This window comes from Grammomys surdaster, unplaced genomic scaffold (assembly GCF_004785775.1).
Source record: "Grammomys surdaster isolate TR1022 unplaced genomic scaffold, NIH_TR_1.0 193, whole genome shotgun sequence".
Classification (NCBI taxonomy): Eukaryota; Metazoa; Chordata; class Mammalia; order Rodentia; family Muridae; genus Grammomys; species Grammomys surdaster.
In genome coordinates, this window is record NW_021604638.1 from 8709461 (window position 1) to 8731408 (window position 21948).

Here is a 21948-nt window from a genome sequence, read left to right on the forward strand (position 1 = left end):
ACTCTGTGCTACCAGCGAGGTCCCAGCCCACACACAGTAGGCCTCCACACATACCCATCTCTTTGTCTCCTGCTCACCTGCACTGAGTAACAAGAACAGTCAGGGATGAACCCTCAATGCTTGGTGTGGCTAAAGGCCCTGTCACACTCGTTTAGGGGATCAGAGGCCCAGGAGCCTGAGGGCCCAGGGTATGAATGATCCAGAAAATGCAGGGCCCAGGAAATGAACGGCCCAGGAGCTGGGGGGTCCAGGAGCTAGAGAACGCTAGGAGCTAGAAGGCCCAGGAGAGGGAGGCCAGGATATGGAGGGTCCTGGGTCTGTTTATGTACAGCTCTGTTATGTCCAGGAGCTCTGTTTATGTATAAAGCCTGGTTTGAACCTAGACTCAAGGTACTTAAAAGCAGGGTTTGTACCCAGTACAAACTGTCTAGGGGGCCTGAGACCAGAGCCTTCCTGGTTGGGTTGGTTGGGGAGCAGGATCTGGCCTATGCAAGCCCATGGATTTCCTAAGCTGGAGGGGTCCAGGAGAGGGAGAGCCCAGGATATGAAGGGTCCAGGAGCTGAAGGCCCAGGACCTCTCGGGCAGATAGGTTACCTTTAAAAGTAGCGGGGTATGGACTCCAAATACTTACAGGAGGCACCATGGAGGAGGTTACAAGTGTCAGAGAGACTGGCTGGGGCTTGGCTAGACTAGACTTCAGTTCAGTGGATAATTCTTGGGCCACTTCCAAACAAAACAAAGCCTAATCCTATCTGCATTTGTGACTGCTAAAAAAAAAAAAGTCTGTGTATATTAGCACTCTGCAGAAAAGACACTCTGTTTAGGTACAAAACAGGGTTTGAATCAGACTCAAGGTAAAAGCAGGTTTGTACCCAATGCCACTGTCAGTGGCGCTGAGACCAGGGCTTTCCTGGTTGAGTTAGGGGTGAGGGGTCTGGCCCATGTAAGCCCATGGATTTTCTAAGCTTGCCTGCAGCTCCAGGCTCAGGGTTTGAAGCCCCCTAAAGAGGTCCCCCCAGCAGGTCACATGACTCACAAGTACCCCTTGCTTGCAGGCTCCATGCAGGTGATGAACAAGACAAGGCGTATCATGGAGCAGGGCGGGGCACACTTCATCAACGCCTTCGTGACTACACCCATGTGCTGTCCTTCTCGCTCCTCCATCCTCACCGGCAAGTACGTTCACAACCACAACACCTACACCAACAATGAGAACTGTTCCTCACCCTCCTGGCAGGCACAGCACGAGAGCCGCACCTTTGCCGTGTACCTCAACAGCACAGGATACCGGACAGGTGAGGACCAGGGTGGGGAGATGCTGTTGGGGCCTACTCAAGGGACAGGTGGCCTCTTGTGCCCGAGATGAGCTTCTCTGGGTGTGACCTCCACACTGCACTGGTTCCCCAAGATAAGTCTGGGTCATGCACAGAAGAGGTTTCATTTCCCATTGAAAGTTTTTTTGTTTTGTTTTGTTTTGTTTTGTTTTGTTTTGTTTTTTGAGCTCATTTCTATATGCACATAGTAGATGTGTCTGAAGTAGGTTCAGAAAACAGCCTTTTCAAAGAAACTAGAGTTTTGAAAAATAGAGAGTCCAAGGAGATTGTGAATTCTTTGTCAGGGAGGTCACAAGATATCCCTGCATGAGTTCAAGGTTTCTGTTTTTAAAACTGTTTTATTGACTGAGACCATCTGCATGAGAGAAGGTTCCAGAATATTGAGGTTGGAGTTAGAGAGGAAGGGACAGACATGGGGGACTTAGCAGTCCATTGTGGGAGTGACCAAGATGACGAAGAGGTTGCCATGGTGAGAGACCTTTGACTGAACTGTGACGTGTGTCAGGATGTCCTTGTTGCTTACTTGACCGAGGTACTGTGGCGAGTTCGAAAGGCCGCTCGCTAGGCTGACACCTGAGGTCAATCTGTAGTCCCAGCCCAGCCACCTTCCCCTTGCCAAATCCCCGAGACTCAACTCACTGAACTTGCTTGAGTTTTAAAACAAACAAAACACAAAAAACAAAAACAAAAATTCTCCACCTTGGCAAGCAGCCTGGGCAGTTGTGAAACCAGATGATACGGCTCGGATGTTGCAAGCCCTTCGTAGTGACGCCACGTTGTTTTGAGTGGGAGCAAGGAAGGACCAGACACCTCCTGTAGATGACCTGCAGCCATTCGTCAGGGCCAGGCTGGCTTTCAGATGCCCAGCGGGAGTGGGTGGAGCTGTTTACTCCCTACATGCTCCTCCCAGCACAGAATCATCTCCAGAGCAGGTTCCGCTGTAAAAACCAGCTCCTCTACATGGGCAAGTCTTCATGAGTGTGGAGGTACAGACCCCGATCGATGGCTGGGGGCCCTGCGGAGAGCATGCGTTAGACGTCTCTGCGGACCAGTGCTTTAGATGGTTGGGAGGCCTGAATATTGCCGGGATCGGGATAGAGACGGACATAGTAGGGCGGCAGCTTCTATTGGAGGGTGCAGCTGCCATTCAGGGCTAGAAATGATACTCATACGAGCTCAAAGTCAAACATCTCTACATTTGAACTTCTTAAAGTAAAATCTCTCAATTTCGAGAAACTCCATCTTTAAAAATGGAAAGCTGTAGGCAGAGATGTATTTGTGGGCAGGTATGGCTCAAGTGCTCTGAACAGCTCTGGCTGGAATGGATATATGGAAACAGATGAATAGTGAGACTCCCAAAAGTGTTCATCAGGCCAGTCACCCGGAAGGCAGAAAGACCACACCTCCCACAAAGACTTCTGGGAGAGTCGTGAAATGAGAAGTTTGTGTGGTATAATCAAAACAGAAACCGAGGCCACGGGAACTCAGAGGTGTGGGGACAGCCTGTCAAACAGAAGGGGGAATTACTAATCCCATAAAACTATGGGATTTATGGTAGAGCGAAAGTCCGTATCAGAGTCACACGGGAAGCAGAAAGAAAGGAATGACCATCAAAGTAGACAGTCACCAAACCAGGTACCTCATCCAGCTGCTGGGGGGCTGATGCAGGAGGGTCATCCAGCTGCTGGGGGTCTGATGCAGGAAGGTCATAAGTTCAAGGTTTCTGGGGCTAATCAGTGACACTGTACCTCAAAATGAAACATGACACGTGGGCTGGGGATATAGCTCAGTGGTAAAACTTGTGTGGCTTATGTTCGTTTTCTATGGTACACATGTAAACCTCCAAGGACAAAGTCAGTAGTCCTAGCCTACTTGTCAGTCAAAGCCTATATCCATCCATTTGGGCATCTAGGGTAGGTTTAAGTCTGGCTGAGGGAGTGGGGTGTCTGCTGCTTACGGCTCTCATCTAAATCCGTTGCTACCTTGGTGGCCTTGATCCAAGAGCTGGTCCACAGATCAGGTTCTTGTTTCCCCTTACTTCCCATTGGTGAGAAACAAGATATGTGAGCGTGAGCACTGGTGGCTACAAAGGAGCCTGGGATATGTAGTCTTTACTCTGGGTAGGTCTTTGTACCACTGAAAACAGATCCTGAGGGAGGAGATGCTCAGTCCAGCAACAGTTCTTAACCATTTGTGTTAGTGATGTCCTTGAATCCAGATGGTCAGCTGAGCTCAGGAAGACAGATGCCAAAATTCATAGTGCAGGGGGCTGTTAACAGAGCCAGTCTAAAAAATGAAGCTACAGCCGCGCTCAGCTTCAAGCCTGTACAACCCTGTAATCCCAGTTCCCGGGATGGAAGCCAGAGGATCAAGAGTTCAAGGTCAACCTCTGCTACATACCAAGTTTGAGGATAGCCAGAAAGGGAGGCAGAAAGAGAAGAATGGAGGGAGCGGGGTAGGAGAGAAAAGAAAGCTAGCGGGCCTGATACCGCATATCTGTACTCTCTCACCACTAAGGGATACAAAGACAGAGATGAGGACCAGAGAGATTGCACAGCAGGTAAGAACACTGGCTGTTCCTCTAGGGACTGAGGTTTGCTTCCCAGCAGCCACATGGTGGCTCACAACTATCTACAACTCCAGTTCCAGGGCATCTAACGCCTTCTTCTAACCTCCACAAGCACCATGCACATTGATGGTACACACTCATGCACTCAAACAGAACACTCATATATGTGTGATGTAATTAATTCATATTAACTTTAAAAGAAAATACAAAGCACATTTCGACAATAACTTATTTTCTGAGACAGACCCTGCATAGCCTCCTCCAAATCGTTGAGTTTCTAGGACTGGTCTAGAACTTTTGATCCATCTGCTGCCTCCTTCTCCTTCTCCTTCTCCTCCTCCTCCTCCTCTTCCTCCTCCTCCTCCTCCCAAATGCTGAGGTGACAGGGTGAGCCCTCATGCCTGATTTATCTGGTGCTGGGTGTGGAGCCCAGGGTTTCCTGCAATGGAACCCTAGCCCCAGCCCCAGCCCCAGCCCCAGCCCCAGCCCCAGCCCCAGCCCCAGCCCCAGCCCCAGCCCCAGCCCCAGCCTGAGCTGTGTATCAAAGCTTTGGCTCTAACTGCAGTGGGTCAATGTCTGAAGCACATAAACTATTCAATCCCTGTTGGGAAGAGAGTAATTTGTGCCACAAACATCAGATAGTGTGACGTGTTGTCCCTTCCTACTGTCGTCCTCCCTTTACAGGGATCTGAGGATGAGGGGGCGTCTTTCTGAGGATCCCTCTGGGCCCTGTTGACAGTTGAGTCTCTCCAGGGCTGAGTGTGTCACCTTGCGGTCCTGCTTGACAGACATGCTTTAATGAGCCCAGACACCAGCTTATTGTCTGTCCCGGGCCCAAGTCTTCTGGCACCACTTCAGTTAACTTCGCATCCTGCCTCTCTTAAAAGATCAGCGGGCACGCTCGGTCCTCTCAGACTGTGTCTGCACTGCTCATGTCTGCAAGGAACACAGGAGAGCTGAAGCCAGAGGTCCTGGGTTTCAATAGAATAAATTCCCACTAGTTAGTGGAAGTTTCTGGCTGTGGCTCCCGTCGAATCAGAGACTGGAGAGTCTCAGAGACTAGGGTGTCCTCTGAGCACCCACAGCCTAGCCAATGTTTTCGCATGTACTTTTCCCACCTCTACCCAGGTGAGCTAGCTACCAGCAGCCCTGGCTGTGCTGACAGACGTAAGTGCATGTGTGTTCCCAGCCCCCAATTCCCTGAGAAGACACAGTGGGGGAGGTGGAGAGACTGGACCACCAGTCTCAGATTTCCAAACACTGCTCCGTGGGGGATAAAGAGCCTTTTCCAGCACTTTCTGCCAGTTAGATGCCAGCTAAGGCCTCTCTCCACACAATCTGTGTCCAGCAGTTACCACGTGGTTATGTGCCTGCCAGGCTTCAGTGGGGATGGTAATGCACCTTCTGCATGCCTCCTACACGTTCTGGAATGTTCCTGGGGAGCTGAGAACAGGCCATTCATTAGAAGTCTGGGCTCTGTCAAGACCCCCCTGGGGGTGCTGTTTTCAGACTGTCCGGTGGATCCCAGTTCTTTCCAGTCTTCTCCCACAGAGCTGGGGAGGGACACTGGCTGAGGACTTAGACTCCTATCATTCACCGCCGATGGCCACCACACGGTAGCCTTGGTGCCTTGATACCTGAGGAGGCCCTCACATGGCCAGGCCTGGCACTAGGCACCCTGACGGTCTGCCCACCAACCCACCATGCCCAGCATGACCTCTTCGTTTTGTCACCCCCTCCCTATGGCTGCGCACAGCCCCCCCCCCCATGGCACTTCTAACTTTCCATTCACTCAGGCCAAGCCCGTAAACCCATGCTTGACATGTTTTCCTTCCTATCACGAGCAGTCCATCAACAAACCCCTTCATTCTTCCTGAAATATGCGCTCAGTCCCTCCATTGCTTTCCTGTCCGTCCGCTCCCCACACCACCCTCCTCAGCCAGCCGTCCAGTCCACCAACCGCTCTGTTCCCACCTTAAGCCCCAAGGTCTGCCCTTCCCCATCCCCCACAGCAAACAGTGCGGTTCCGTCGGAACCCCTGCTGCTCCTCTGCACAGGCCACACCCACTAGGGATGGAGACACGCCCCCAAAGCTGCCACAGGGTTCCCCAGGAGCTGTCCCCCTTGTCCAGCTTCTATTGGGCTCCTCCTTCACTGTTAGCCACTCCACCCACAGGGATTGCTTCCTGTTGCTCCGACAGTGGACCTGGCACACACGTCGGGGCCTTTGCTCGACCCCTCATCTAAAGCAGCGGTTCTCAACCTGTGGGTCGTGACCCCTCTGGGAGGGTCGCCTAAGACAATCATAAATAGTATGATTGCATGTAGTGACAATAATTTTATGGTATGGGGTCACCGCGGCATGAGGAACTGCATTAGAGGGTCGCAGCATTAGGAAGGCTGAGAACCACTGCTCTACAGAATCTTCAACACACCTTGCTTGCGTGTATTTCCTCAAGTCTGTGTTCCTGTGTCCTCTCCTCAGGGGACCCTCTGTGAACACCCCAGTACCCCATCTTCTTACTCATTTTCTTTCCCTTCAAAGCCTGATGTCAGGGATCTGTCTGTTCATCTTGTGGTCCCTGATGTTACCACCTCCTCCCCGGTCTCTGCCCCCTGCCCACCCCAGTCTCTGCCCCCTGCCCACCCCGGTCTCTGCCCCCTGCCCACCCCTGTCTGTGCCCCCTGCCCTCCCCAGTCTCTGCCCCTTGCCCACCCTGGTCTGTGCCCCCTGTCCACCCTAGTCTCTGCCCCCTGCCCACCCCGGTCTCTGCCCCCTGCTCACCCCTGTCTCTGCCCTCTGCCTACCCCAGTCTGTGCTCCCTGCCCTGATTCTTGCTTCCTCTAACTCTTGTTCCGGCCCTTTCTCCTACATGGCTTGTTGACTGTCTGGCTTCTAAACTGCCAAGTCCCTCCCAGGCCCCAGACAGCCTGGCCCACACAGTAGGTGCTTGGATGGGCTCTCATAGCAACCCACCCCATCACTTCCTCTCCCTGCATGGGTTGCTTCTCCTTTATCTCTGCTTACACAGGGGAGACTTCAGCTGTCCTGGATGCTTCTCTGGACCCTGGTGCAGCTGTCCCTACCTTCACAATGGCAGCCTTCTCTCCCTTGGCCTTCCTCCTGCTAGTCTGCTGCCGGCTTCCTTTCCCCTGAGTGCACACAGGGACACACTTGAGTGTGTGCACACACACAGTGCTGTTCTTCCCAGTCCAGCTGCACCTCACCTGCCCACCCGCACATGACCCTTATGACCTGTGGCTGCAGAGTCCCCATCTGCCCCTGAGTCTGGGTTCTTCTTGCAGTAGGAGCCTCCCCTGAAGGACTTACCTCTCAGCATGGGGGTCTGTCTGGGCCTTGCCTGGGTCATGCAGCCCAGTGAAGGGCTAGCTTCTCCTGCCATATCTGTCTCTCGGATCCAGCTCAATGTCCTTTAACTGAGCCAAGCACAGCAAGCACACAGGAGGTGGTGGCGGGAGGATCAGGTGTTTAAGCTCATCCTCACCTACATAGAGTCCAAGACTAGCCTCGGCTACACGAGAGACTAGCCTTGGCTACATGAGACCATCTAACACTGTGCTTCTCAACCTTCCACGCACTGTGACATTTTAATACAGCTCCTCATGTTGTGGTGACCCCCAACCATAAAATTAGTTTGTTGCTATTTCATAACTGTAATTTTGCTACTATTAGGGACCATCATGTAAATATTTTTGGAAATACAGGTTTGGCAAAGGGGTCTCAACCCACAGCTTGAGAACCTCTGGTCTAAAACAAAATGGCTTGGGGCTTAAGAGCAATTGACACTTCTGTACACACAGGGCCTGGATTTGGTTCCCAGGACTCACAACGTGACTCATAAAACCCTGACTCCAGTTCCAGAGGATCATGGGGCCTCTCCGGCCTCCATGTGGACCAGGCTTTCCTGCAGTACATATATATACATATAGCTCATACATATAAAATTAATCTTCTTTTTAATCCCCAAACTCCCTTAAGCCCTAAGTCTCTAGCCTTTTCTTCAACATCTTTAAGATTTACATAAGTGAGTCACCCAGGCCCTCGCTCTAACGTTACTTGTGAGACTATGAGCTGAGATGCTTCCCCTGAGACTCAGTTTCCCCTTCTATACAGCAGTGTTATGACATAAGTAAGTTGCCCAGTGCCCATAATATGCATCACGCCAAGCATGGTGTGACCAGGCCCCACAAATTCAGGAGGTGAAAGTCTCCGGGTGGGGGTGGGGGGGGAAGCATGGGGGCTGGGAGACTGTTCTGCCAGTGAAGCGCTCGCTCTTAATGAACCAGTGAACGAGGAGTTTCTTCCCCAGGACCCATGTAAAAAGCTAGGTGTGGCAGGTCCTGCCTCTCAGGAGCTCTGGAGAGACAGAGACAAAAGGATCCTTGGGGATCATTAGCAGGCCAGCCTAGCCAATTGGGGAGCTTCGGGTTCAGTGAGAAATGGCTTGAATACAAAGGTAGAGAGGCAAGCAAGATGGCTCAGCAGGTAAAGGTGCTTGTCGCCAAGCCTGATGTGATGGCCTGAGTTTGGTCCCCAGAACCCACATAGTAGAAAGAGAGAACCAACTCCTGCAAGTTGTCCTCTGGTCTCCACTCATGTGCTGTGGCACAATGCACCTCCCACAAACACACACACACACACACACATACACACACACACACACATACACACACATACATACACACACACAATAAATGTTAAAAAAAAAAGTTGCCATCTGTTGGAGAGAGAAAGGCTGAATGATTAAGGAAGATACCGGATATGGGTCTCTGGCCTCCACACTCACAAGTACACATATGCTTACATACATGCACAGACATGAATACATATGTACGCATGCACATACCACACACAAGTAAGGAAAAAGTGGAGTAAGCACGAGTGTGTGTCCTCAATTCCTGAGTTTGAGGTATGGGAGGGGGTCCAGGTGTCCCTCTGAGCCCTGTCTGTCTCTCAGCCTCCCTCAGTCACACACAGGTTCCCTAGCACTGTAGAGACCCAGGGCCACAACCCAAGAGCTTAAAGCAAGAAAAGCTTCTCCTCTGACATCCCAAATCAGCCGTCCCCAAGGGACTTCTGTTCCAGCCTCCTCTGCTCTCCATATCCCAGACTCCCCATTTTCTGCCTCTGTCTCCTCACGGTTCTCAGACCCAGGCATGTGTGTCCAGATTTCCCCGTTGACAGCACTGGCCTGCAGTTCCCCCTGACCTGATGTAAGCTTCTCTTAACTTGATCACAGAAGCCAGGGTTCAGACCACTGTGCAGATACCAGGGATCAGAGTGGGTATCTGGAGAGTCACAATATGGCTTATATGTTCATCCCGCACTGGTCACTGTCCTCCCTACCAAAGTCACCCTCAGGCCTGACTTCAGTAGACATGGGACAGAAGAAAGGCTTCAGTACCCAACGCCTACTACCTCTACGTTTTGTTTGATGTTTGAAACAAGGTCTTCTTATGTAACCAGGCGGCCCTTGAACTTGCAATGTGCCTACTAATACCTCCCCAGTGGTGCGACTCCCATAGCTGTGTGCCCCCATGCGTGCCCACCAGGTTTTAACTCTTCAAACAGGAGGCTAACTCACACCAAGCACATGGGAGAGAGGGGATACTAGGCTCCAGATCACCTAATTGCAAGTCTTTTTCTCAAAGAAGCACAGCGCCCCCTATGGGTAAAATCCATGAGAGCAGTGTGATACAGGATGCTGGCTGCATCCTGAGGCAAGGGACTTTGGTGGATGGATGCTCTGCAGTCCACGTGCCTTCTACGCTGCCCACCAAGTCATTCGTCTGTGTGAAATAGTTTATGCTTATTTTTCTGCGTATTGAATTTGAGTCTATTTTCTATATAAATAAGGAAGGGTTTTTTTGTGTGTGTGTGTGAGGGGTTCTTTTTTGTTGGTCGCAATGATTGGTTGGTTTTAGTTTTTTGGCAGAGTTATAACATGCTCAGAGTTTCCCAGCGTTAGATCTGACAGGAAAGCTGTTATAATTGAACGCAAAACTTTTCCAAGAGATTGCTTATTTCTGAAAATCCTGTCCCTGATGGCAGTGGCAAACCAGTATTTGAATTGCAAATGCCACACACCCACCAGCCTGCGCTGGGAACCAGCAGCCTCCCAGGGAATTTGTCTCCTTGCTGGCACCTGACTGCCACCCCATGTCTTCTTGACGGATGTGCTGGAGACGTTTCCGGTTGCAGGGTCCCTTTGTTATAAATCTCCCAGCTTTTATTTTTTTTCTCGAAGATTACTGTTCTAATGTTCTTTCAACTCTGGGAGGTGACTGGCATAGGAAATTTGTTTTCGACCATGAACTCCTTTTAGGAGGAAATATGGGAAGCTTACCAACTGCTTATTATAGGAAAGGGCCGTTGGTGAGATGCCTCAGAGAGCAGCTTCGAGGGGTCTGATGTGTCACGGTCCCTGAGGCGATGAGAATTGTCTGTGGCTGATGGGTCCTCCAATCCTGCTGTAAAGGCTCCTGTGAATTTTCTGCCCCTCCTCTGCCCCACACTTCCACACAAGTCTGTAGTTGAGACAAGGCAGAGGGCTGGGAAGATAGTTTAGTGGGGAAAGCAAACAAGGACCGGGTCAGATCCCCAGCACCATGGTAGAAGGCAGGATCCAGGAGCCCATCTATAACCCAGTCTCCAAAGAAGTTGAACTCCCTGGAGCAAACTGGTAGAACTGGTGAAGTCCAGGTTAGTGTGAGAGAGCCTACCTCAGTATATAAGGTGGAGAGTAATCCAGGAAGACACCTGACATCAGCCTATCACACACACAGACACACACACCAAAGGAATGCGCACACTCACATATACCCCACATCACACACATACCACACATACCATATCACACATATATATATACACACGCACACACACACCAAAGGAATGAGCACATACACATATACCCCACATCACACACATACCACACACACACACACACACACACACTCGCCTAGCGGGCAGGCAGCCCCATCCCTACATAAAGGTGTGGGGGTTCACACCTATAATGCAAACACTCAGAAAGCGGAGGCAGATTTGAGAGTTCAGGGCCAGTTTGTCCTGATAGTGATTCAACAGGCCATAGAGCCTCCCCTCCCTGACGCCAGCCTCCCTCCCGGCTAACGAGGTTTTCGGGAAATGAATGGACTCTGTCATTTGCTACAGCTGTCTGAGTCTGGCAGGGGAGGCTGAAGCCTGCATTCAGCTAGAAACTCGAGCAACCCCCACCAGGTCCTCTGCACCTACTGCCCAGCCTTGGCCTGATGCCCTGGGGTCATCTGCAACCCAAGCTCTCTCCATAGCAACAGACCCACTAGGAACAAGCAGGTAGAAAGAAGGCGCCTAGAAAGGAATGGACTCAGCCCTCGGCCCTCAGCTGTCGGCCGAAGTGAGCTGGTGAGCTGCCTGACCCTTCTTTCTCCTCATGATTAGCCAGCCACCCCTGGTCCCCAAAGAGGACAACAGAGAATGCCTTAAAAAGTTGCACTCTGATTGAAACCCTCCCCTAGCTGTTCTGAGTTCCTCGGATAAGCCCACAGCTCCTTCTCTGACTGGCTCCCCTGTTCACATCTCCTGCCTCTTGCTCTTCCGTTCTGTTCATGCACAGGCCCTGGCCCTCTCTCTGGTACGCTCATTCCTGCCCTGGGACCTTAGTACTTGCTTCTGTATAAAACACACTTCACCCACTCCCCTGCTGTTGAGAACTTTCCAGATACATCCCCACTCTTCTCTGGGGCGTCAGTTAACACTCTCTACCCGGTTATACAAAGATGAGTATTTGAACGCATGCCAGACAGAGAAAGAAAACAGACTTCCACCACAGAAACCTAGTGGTGGGGGGGCTGAGGATGTGGCTCAGCTGGGAGCTGTGTAGAGGGCTCTGGATTTAGCCCTCGGCACCTCATAAACCAGGCCTGCTGGCACGTGCTGTGATCCCAGGATTCAGAAGGGAGAGGCAGGAGGATCGGGAGTTCAAGGTCATTCTTAGTGGTGCAGCTATTTCCAGACCAGACCAGACCGGCTACAAGGGGCCTGCCTCTAAAAAGGAAGGAGGGAGGGAAGAAGGAAGGAAGGCAGGCAGTAGAGATCTCTCTTAACCAGAAAGGCCGCTTTTCCCACAGCCTCTAACCCTCTGCCCCTTAAAACAACATCACCTGCCATCTTCCTCTGCCTCCACTCACCTCTCACGTCAGAACACTCCCCTGTCAGCATCCGGAATGTAACCGAGTTGATTTTAGTTGTTTTATCCTGCGCTCTGGCAGTTCACCATTCAAACACAAAGCGAGCCACAGGGTAACCTTGAGAGCAGCGGCCTTAAGTGAAACAGAGCTGGCTGCAATTCTCAAAAGGGCTTGGCCTAGCCTGAGACTGGGGGGAACTCGGGAGGTTTATTTAACATACCCCTGCCTCTTCAGCCCAGACGGTTTGTCTGCCAAAAACCTGAAGAGTTCAGGCCTGTGGCCTCTCACTGTAATAGCTATAGCAGCCTGGACTTTGTCAAAGGCCACCTTCTCTTGTGGCTCTGCTCCCTAGCTCCCCCAGCTTAGTGGGGTTGTCTCTGCCACTCAGACCAGGAGTCCCCACCTGCAGCCCCAAAACCCAGTGACAGCAGGTCAACGTTGCCCGGTTTAGAATGCTTCTAGAACTACAGGTGCCAGGGATGGGATCTGAAGTCCTGGGCCTACTCACCTTCTGGTTGGTATTTATTAACATTCAGGTAAAGCTCCTATAGGAAGCAGATGAATGGGGAGATGTGCTTCCTTCCTGTAACAGCATAATCAGAAATCACGCACACTCCATAAGCCGCTGTAAGTGGTGGAACAAGATGCCCAGAGTCATAAAGGAAGCCTGTTATATCCAAGTGTCTTGTAAACTGGCATGTGTGCCTCTTTCCACATTTGTGTCCAGGCTCCATCACTGATGGTGAGCAGGTCTGGTACCAGGATGATAGTTCCTGGGATAGGTAGGTGTTCCTGATGTCACTGGTGCCTTAGTCCAGGTCCTGTCAGTGGAGTGTAGAGCCTTCCCTCAGGATAGTAGGGCATGCTAGTTAGAGGTTAAAGAACGTAAACAGGCACGAATCCTCCCACTCAAGTTCACAGACTGCCTGAAGTCTGCCTCCAATCAGCAGATTAGGAAACTCTTCCTAGAGCTGGAGGCATGTCTCAGTGTGGTTAAAGGGATGAGAGAGTTCAGTTCTCAGAACCCAAGTCAGGCCTGTAAGTCAGCTCCAGAAGATCTGACCTTCACCACAACACTGCATTCATGTACGCATACATGCATACACATACATACACACATACATACACACATATACACCCAAATATCCATATACAAAAATATATACACACACACATAATACACACATACATACACACATACATACATACATACATACATACACATGCATTCATATGTATAGACATACATACATACAAATACCCATATATACAAATACATATACACAGACATACATATGTATACACATATATACACATACATACATATTCATACAAATACCCATATATGCAAATACATACACACACAGTACATACCTACATATACACACAGATATACAGACATACACAAATATATACATACAGATATATACACATACATACATATATATACATACAAGTATCTAAGTACACAAGTGCAAATACACATACATAATACATATGCATATACACATGTGTATACACATACATACATACACATATATACATACAAATATCCATATTCACAAATACATATACACACATACACACGTACATATACACACAGATATATACATACATACACATACACACACATACAAATTAAGTAATTTTTTTCTTTTAGTCTTAAAAGAAAAGAAACCCTCCCTTGTTTGCAGTGACACACGTGAATAATCACTTGGGAGGTTAAGAGGAGTGTTTCAATATGGAGTTAGCCTGGGCTACGTGGTAAGTCTGGTCTCACAGAAAAGAACTCTCCCTAGAATATATTAAACCCATAGCCATCTCGTGCCACTTGAATGCTCTGCAGCCAGACTCCTCCCTCCCCCCCTTCCCCTTGAGCCCTGTCCCTGTGTCTTTCTCACTTCACATCTACCTCAGTGAACAACCAGTACCTCAGCAGTACCACGCCTAGTCTCCTTACTCCTGATCAGGCCTGCTCCTGCCACAGTGTCCCTGTAGATTCAGCAACCACACATCACATGAACAAGTCAAACAGCAGGCTTGAAGCACCTTGTTAGGCCTGGTGTCTGTAGGGTCTGTCACCACTCTGCTGCCCAACCACACACCACACAGGTTTGAGGGCTTGCTCACAGGGCTGTCATCCAGACACAGGATGCAGAAGAAGCAGAACACAGGAGCCTTTTCCTGCCTCTTGAGCTGATATTCCAGTTCAGTTGCAGAGGTAAAAACAGAAACAAAATTTGTAAATTGCTGACAATATCATAAAGAAAGTAAGTCATGAAGGAAAGGCCACTCGGCGATGACCCAGCAAACTTCTGGTAAAGCTGAAGAATCACCCCAAAGCATCTGCAGTAGAGAAGGTCTGCAGGAGAAACACCAAGGCAAAGGACTTGAGGCAGGACAGGGCGCCACCAAGCTGAGGGAAGAGCTGGGGAACGAGGTTGGTAACCGGTAGGAGACTATTAGGCAGGGGTCTGCAAGCGAATGCGGACTCTGGGTTTTGTTCAAGCGTGACACAGAGCCGATGGTGGATTTTGCGAAGTGTGGTGAATCTATACAGGTGGCTTAAGACAGTGTCTCTGGCCGCCGTGGAGGAGGGACTGGGGGAAGCAGGGCTAAGGAGGGGACTCCAGACACCTCCAGAAAGAGAAGCTGAGGATCCTAGCCTGGACCTAAACTGGAGAGAGCTGCCAGGTGGTGGGGACAGTTTGGAGCCTGACAAAGAGCTTCAAGGTGTGGCCCTTCTGACCACAGCGCTGGGCGAGGAGCAGACTGGGTACAGATGCAACGCCATACTGAGACACCTGCTTAATGTCAAATGAGTCGGTTTGCAGGGAAATAAGTGTATGAGATCAGAGAGTCCGTAAAACTAGCAAAACATGCTCGGAGGCAGCAACAGCGGGAGCGAGAAGCTGCTGTGTGGGGTGACGGCCCCCCTCTGTTCCCTGGAGTCCTCGCGTGTGAAGCCAAGCAGTCTAGTTTTGGCAGGCTGGACTTGCCGTGTTCCGCCTCATTTGTCACTGACCTTCCCCGTTCCCCTGGGGAATGTTGTTTATTGTCATTGGCTGGGCCCTCCATCACCAGTCTCTGCTAATAGATAGATGTACGTCTCTCTGGGCAGGCAGCCTGACAGTCCCTCCCTTGTCCCAGGAGTCTCTAGGCCAAGACCAGTTACATCTGGTTTCAGACAAATATTTTCAGTTCTTCAAAGACAAATGTACATACACACACACACATTAGAAGAGTCAGGATTTCGTTGGTGTTCTTCCCATAAGCTGACTGGCCACTCTGATGACTGTCCCGTTGGCTAGGCGCAGTCACCAAGGCATAGTGGAGGGCTCTTGCCTGAGGCTAGATTGACCTGCATGCTCTGAATGGAAACCAGGCCCTTCAGATTCTCAGGCCAGTGTCACTGGGAGATGTGACTGTAATTCCCTTTGCCTCTACCTAACAGTGCCAGGAACATGTACCTACAGTGTGGCAGACAAGACTTCATTGGTGTCCCCAGGGAGGTAGAGCCATGCCTACTGGCCCCGGTCAAGTTCGTAGTGCTCTGCACACGGACTGAACTCGGCTGACAGACTCCCCACTCCTGCACCCCATTCCTGTCGCAACGCTCTCTTACAGATACTAAAATAGAAAGCCTTTGGGATTCTGATTTGGTTCGGGTTTTATTTTAATTTTGCTGTGTACGTGCGTGTCACAGCATGAAGGCAGAGGACAGGGGACACCTTGCAGATGTCACTCCGCTCCCTCCATCACATGGGTTCTAAAGACTGAACTCTGGTCGTTGGGGTTGCCAGCAAATGTCTCTGCCCACTGAGCCATCCTTCTAACCCATAGAAAGCCTTTGGAATAAGGTGCCTGCCCTTGTGCAGGGCATGTGCAGCATGACCTGTGGAGCCTGAGCATCTCAGTCAAATCGGTCCTGTCAGCTGCTGGCTCATCACGTACCCGGTCCTGGCAGGTGCCCACTGGGGCCACCGTGTCCAGGCAGGCTTGTGCCCTCTGGACCTATAGCCTTGATGGAGGGGAGAATCATACAGGGAAGCAGGAATCATGGTGGAGTGATCTTAGTAAAACTATGGGAAGAAGTGACCCCAAGTGCAGAGGCAAAGGGGAAGGCAGGGACATCTCGGGTCAGATGTCACACGGAGAAAGGACTGGTTCATGGGAGGACAGAGGAGAAGTCCAAGGCAGAGGGAACAGCATGTGCAAATGTCTTGGGGTGTTTATGATGCTAGAGGTCTGAACCCTGTGAACCAAGCACAAGTCACTGCAGTGGAGTCAACAGTCTTGAATTCAGAGCATCCTCCTGGCTCTTTGCAGATGATTGATTCCATGAGGAGACAAGAGGGGAGGCTGAAGTATGTGGGGGGAGGTGGGTATGTGCTCTCCCCCCCCCCATGTGTCTCCCTCCTTCCCTCTGAAAGGGATTTGCATTTGAGACAAGCATTCTACCAATGAGTTAAACCCCCAGTACCTAAACTTTTTCTCTTTTTTGGACATTCTTACCCGGTGGGCTGACACAGAAGAGCCACCAACAGGGCTCTGAGGACTTGGGTACAGCTCCTGAACAATGGTTTCCTGGTCTCTTCTTAGGAAGGAACACCCTTTTCCACTTTTAAGGTCTCTGACCTCCAAGTGTGATCCACAGGTGTAGTGTGACTTCCCAGGCTCCAGGGACACATTGACTGACAATAGGGACCTCGGTGACTGAACTGGGGCGGGTGGCTCTTTCAGGGTTACAAGAAAGGAGGCGAAGAAAGAGGAAACCCTGTGGATGTGGGAGTGAATTGACTTCACAGTATGGAAGGGACCTGCCCATGAAAATAAGCATTTAATGAATTGGCAGCCGCACACAGTGTGATTCAGCAGGTCCACTCCAGAACATTTTGACTCCTTCGTGGTTATTTACCAGTTTTGTTGAATGCTCGACGTGGGTGGAGGTGGTGTAAGGTGAGCCTGTGCCAAAATTGCTGTTGTCCTTGAAACAGTGCTGTTGACAGCTCTACCCAGATGGCCAGGGACCAGGGAGGGAGGGAAGGTCTGTACGCTGCAGGCTGAGCAAGCCCTCCAGGCAGGCCTGCAGCAGACTGCAGGCTCTATCTGTTACCATCTCACCTTCTGCAGGTGCCTGGCCTCTTGCACAGCAGTAAACCCTAGTGTTCAGCCATTACTGCCAAAGGAAACAAGGGTAGTGCCCTCTGCATGACATTCTTCAAGGAGCTGGCAGGTGCAAGGTATATATGTGGTTACTCTGCAGGCTTGCCCTTAGCCGTTCTGTCACATGCTTCCTGCACCACAGGGTGAAAGGGGAGCATACACACACACCTATACATACATGTGTGCATACATGCATACACCACACACAACACAATTGTCCTGAGATTCCCGCTTGTACCCTCCATTGCCCTCAGCCCCACAGTAATGCATCCCATAGCTCTCCAATCCCAGGCTTCCAGCCAGCTCCTTTCTATCCCTGATCGCTGCAAGACACAGCTTTTTCAGGCGACAAATACATTGTTATGAGGCCATTTGAGTTTGTTTCAGAGCTAGGAGAGATAACAGAAGGTCCTGGGCCTCCTGTCAGGCGGCGAATGGCTCCCCAGCAGCCCTTAACACAGACAAGTGGAGCGAGACAGCCAGGAGGGGAGGCGCTTGCTGTGAGCTGCCTGCTCCAAATGTTAAGCAATGGGCAGGGCGGAGAGAAGAACTTGGGCTGATCCCTCACTGAGAAAGGTGAGCGCACAGGTGGCTTCCCACATCTGGCATCAGTTAACCCAGGCGCTAACAGCCAAGATGCTGATAGAATGAGGAACGGATGTTTGTTAGGATGGTATTTGTAACTTTAGGAACTTGTATTGTGGTTTTAAGCAATATACATGAACAGTCTGGCTCTGTTTCTACAGGTTCTACCTCCAAATTCAACCACCAATGATCAGAAGCATTCAGAACCAAGCTTATGTATGCTGGGTGTATCTAGATTAGTTTTTCAGACTAGAAAGCATAACAACTATCCATCCACATAGGAATATGTCGGACTCAGTGGTATAAGGAACCTGGGGACGGGTTCAAGTATCTTGGACTCTGCGTGTGGGTCTGTGGTCTGGAGAAGCTGTGTCTTATGGTGATCAGGGTTTGGAATGAGCTTCTGGTATCCACAAGGCCCTGGAGTCACTCACACACCTGAGGAGACACTGTAAACAGGCGCCCAGAGAGGGATATGATTATCTCCATTATAGATGGAGAGGCCGAGGTATCAAGAGATCTAAAGAGCCAGGAACAGTGTTTCAGATCTGTAATCCCAGCACTCGGGAGGCTGAGGCAGGAGGATCAAGTGTTCTAAGTCAACCTGGGCTATATAGCAAGGCCTGTTTCAGGAAGTAAAGAAAGACTAAGATTTGCTCCCAGCACACAGCTTTCAGTGCTCTGGACCTCTGCATGAGCTCCCTTAGTGTGAGGATTTAGGAGGTGATGAATTTGAAGTTGCTATGGGTTTTTGTTTTTGTTTTTACATTATTTTGTGTGTGTGTAGAGGTCAGAGGACAACTTTCAGGAGTCTCTTCTCTCCTACCTCATGGATCCCAGGGATTGAACCCAGTTGTCAGACTTGGCGACAAGTGCTTTTACCCACTGCGGTATCTTACCTGTCCTGTTTGGAGTTGTTAAGTGTTTACTGGGCAGTGTCGCTTCCTTTGGGGAAGAGGTCTACAGTTTGCACACCTCCACAGACCCTACAATCTGTAAGCTGTCCCTGGGTCCCCTATGTCATGTGTATTTGTTATTTGTTGCTACCAGTGGCATCTCAGGAACAGCGACACTCCTGTACATTTCGTGTGTCTCAGCGTCTCCCTAGAGTACTCTCTCTGTCACCAAGCTCTCTCTGGTGACTATCTACTTTATAAAACAAGTGACTGCTCTGTCACTGGGAGCCTGAGGCAGCACCACTACCACCCTTCTGTCCATTCAGGAACCGAATGGCTTGTGTAGCAATGTGTCAACTGCAGACCATGCAGGAAGGGACACACTTGACCCTTGACCCTTGAGCCTGATGCCCTGTCCACACAATTCGCCCTTTACACAATCCGTTTATGCCTTGTGGTGATAGGCTGCACCTCGTAGAGGACTGTAAATAACAATGGTAGTTGATGTTTGTGCATCTTCTCCAGAGCCAAGAATTGTAGGCCACAGTCAGGACAGGGTGTGCATATCTCTTCTCTATCATAAGTGTAGGGCCTGGACCTGGCTCACAGGACCAGCTTGCTACATACCCTTTCGGGGGATTTCAGTCCAGCCCTGCTTCCTGGGGACAGGCACATTGTCTCTTGCCTTTCCTGACCTGCCATAGTCTTAATCGGCTGCCAAACTGTTCTCCCCAGCACCAGTCCCCAGCCCCCTCCTTCATGGGCCACCTCAGACACCGCCACTCTGAGAGCACAAGTGTCTCCAGTTCCAGCTACGATCTGGGCCACGCTTCTCGTCTTGGCTCTCACTCCAGCTCGCTCCTCTCTCTCTTGGCTGCAACTCCCAGCCCCCGGCCCACGCTAATCTGTTTCTCCCACCTCTGCTGGTGCCGGAATAACCATTTTAAAAACTGCCCTCGGGAAATCTAATCAAATGAGAGCAAAATCTAATTTGGCACTAAAAGCCTCTGACTGAAGCCCTGATTTCAGGAGCTTTGTGGGGCCTGGATAATAATGTCTTCCTGGGTTTCGAAAGGGTCCAGGGCTTGGGAGAAGAGCAGGCGAGAGAACTCTGATATCCCCGGGACAGAGGATGAATGGGCCGGGAAGAGCACCGCTCCCTGAGCCAGCTGGCCTGGCCAACCGCTGACAGTTGTCAGCATTTGGAGCACACCAGCATCACAAAGACCTTGGCCTCAATCTTTGGGGATCCCCAGCTGAGAATCCAGAAGAGCTAGAAGGGAACCCAGTGCCACTGTGGGGGTTCAGCCAGGTTTCTCTGGATCTCTCTCTTATCTGCACAGTGAGGAGCTGATTCATACTCCCTGAGCAAGCTGTGGTCCTGGGTTCCATTTAGGGCATGCCAAAGGCTGTAAACATGTCCCTTCAAGCCTGTCCCCAGCCGGCTACTCAGCTAACCAGGCTGCATGTTCCCGAGGTTACACAGCTTTCTATAACAGCACCACCTGCTGGGGGTCGAGTTCAAACATCCGAGCCTGTGGGACACATTATAGACTCAAACCCTAACACCGCCTCAGGGAGTCCAGTCTGTAGGTGACAAATCAACACTGGGAGTGTGTGACAAAGGCTGCTGAATGGAGCAGAAGCCTACAGGCCCTGGGGCTGTTACCAGGAGCAGTTCCACATGCTATCACTGTGGTTTTTATTGACAACTCGTTCTGTTTTCTTATTTGTGCTTCAGTGTCTTGAAAAGGGAAACTGTCCCCTCCCGTACATGTATACTTTTATATTGTAATTTTATTTTTAATTATAATATATTTTTAAATTTTATTTACATATATATATGTAAACGTGAGGACATGCTGTGTGTAATTGCTCACCATGGCCACAAGAGGGCGCCAGGTCTCCTGGAGTGGTAGTTCCGTGCAATTATGAGCCACCCAGCTTGGGTGCTGGGAACTAAACCTGGGTCCTCTGGAAAAAAAAGCATGCTCGCACTATCTAGCATCTCTCCACACCCCGACTAGTATTCCAGGGGAAGGAGTGACGGCATTCTATTTCCTTTCTTCCTTGAAGTTCTGAGCCAGTACAGAAAGAATGGTGACAAGGTCGGGAAAAGCCACTGTGGAAGGGCCTGGTTTCTTCCTGATGGCATTTGGGCTTCCTAGCCATGTTCCAAGCTCTAGATGAAGTACGTACGTACACACAGAGAGAGAGAGAGAGAGAGAAAGAGAGAAAGAGAGAGAGAGAGAGAGAGAGAGAGAGAGAGAGAGAGAGAGCGCTCTGTTCTCAAAGGTCCCATGTGGAAGGGCCCAGCACTGTCCTCTGGACCCAGAGGAGCCCAGCTCCCTCCTGCTTCCCCCTGTAAGCAGTTCCTTCCCTATCTCCCTCTTCTCTTGAGTGTTGCACCAGCACCCACTGGTTACTCCACGGCCACAGGGCACAGCTCGATCAGTGTGCTCTCGAGGTCTCCTACCACAGACAGTCAAGGTCCTGTGCTGGCCTTGATCATGGTGGAGTGACTCAGGACCTCAGTGTCCCTGTCTGGAAATAAAAGATTGGAGTGTGACCTCTGTGCAGAATAGTCTGTCCTTTATCCCCTGGGAAGAAGCTCTGGGTCTCCCCTCCTGACTAAGTATGGATTGCTGTGGTTTTGCTAACGGCAGACATCATTGTTGACCAATACAGACACAGAAGTCCACTGTGGCCAGATGGCCGCGCTACCAAGGCCACCAGAGGGGCCTCTGTGTTTCTATAAGAAGTAAAGCAGAAGTATGGTGCTAAAAGCACCCCAGACCCCTCCAACCTCATCCCCTCCCTGCACCCACACCAACCAGTACCATAGATTTCTTCTGCCCAGCTTTTGAATTTCTTTAAATTAGATCATTTAAAAATATCGCTGGAATGGACATCTTAAGATTTATTTAGAGTTTACAGACCATTGCCCAGAGTCGATGGTAGGAACCAAACTTGGGTTCTCTGTAAGGACAGTATGTGTGCTCTAACCTCTGAGCCGTCTCCAGCTCTGTAAAGAGTCTTACAGAATGCATCTCTACCTGGTCTATGTCTCACACTGTTAACATGCAGCCACACTCTTAAATATAGCACAAGCTTGTGTCATTTTTTATTACATAGATATATTCCATTTCATCCACACATCTTCCCGCTCGTGAGCTTGTTTCTTTT

The 21948-nt window shown here is 50.4% G+C and overlaps 1 protein-coding gene across 2 annotated transcripts in view; it reads left to right on the plus strand.

Annotated features, from left to right (window-relative positions):
- Window positions 1-21948, plus strand: part of Sulf2 (sulfatase 2) — an 80352-nt gene that overhangs the window by 37072 nt on the left and 21332 nt on the right. For both annotated transcript variants that reach the window (XM_028769529.1, XM_028769530.1), the window contains exon 3: window positions 1057-1296. In XM_028769529.1, the coding sequence (XP_028625362.1) occupies window positions 1057-1296 (240 nt within the window). The remainder of the gene's footprint in view (window positions 1-1056; window positions 1297-21948) is intronic.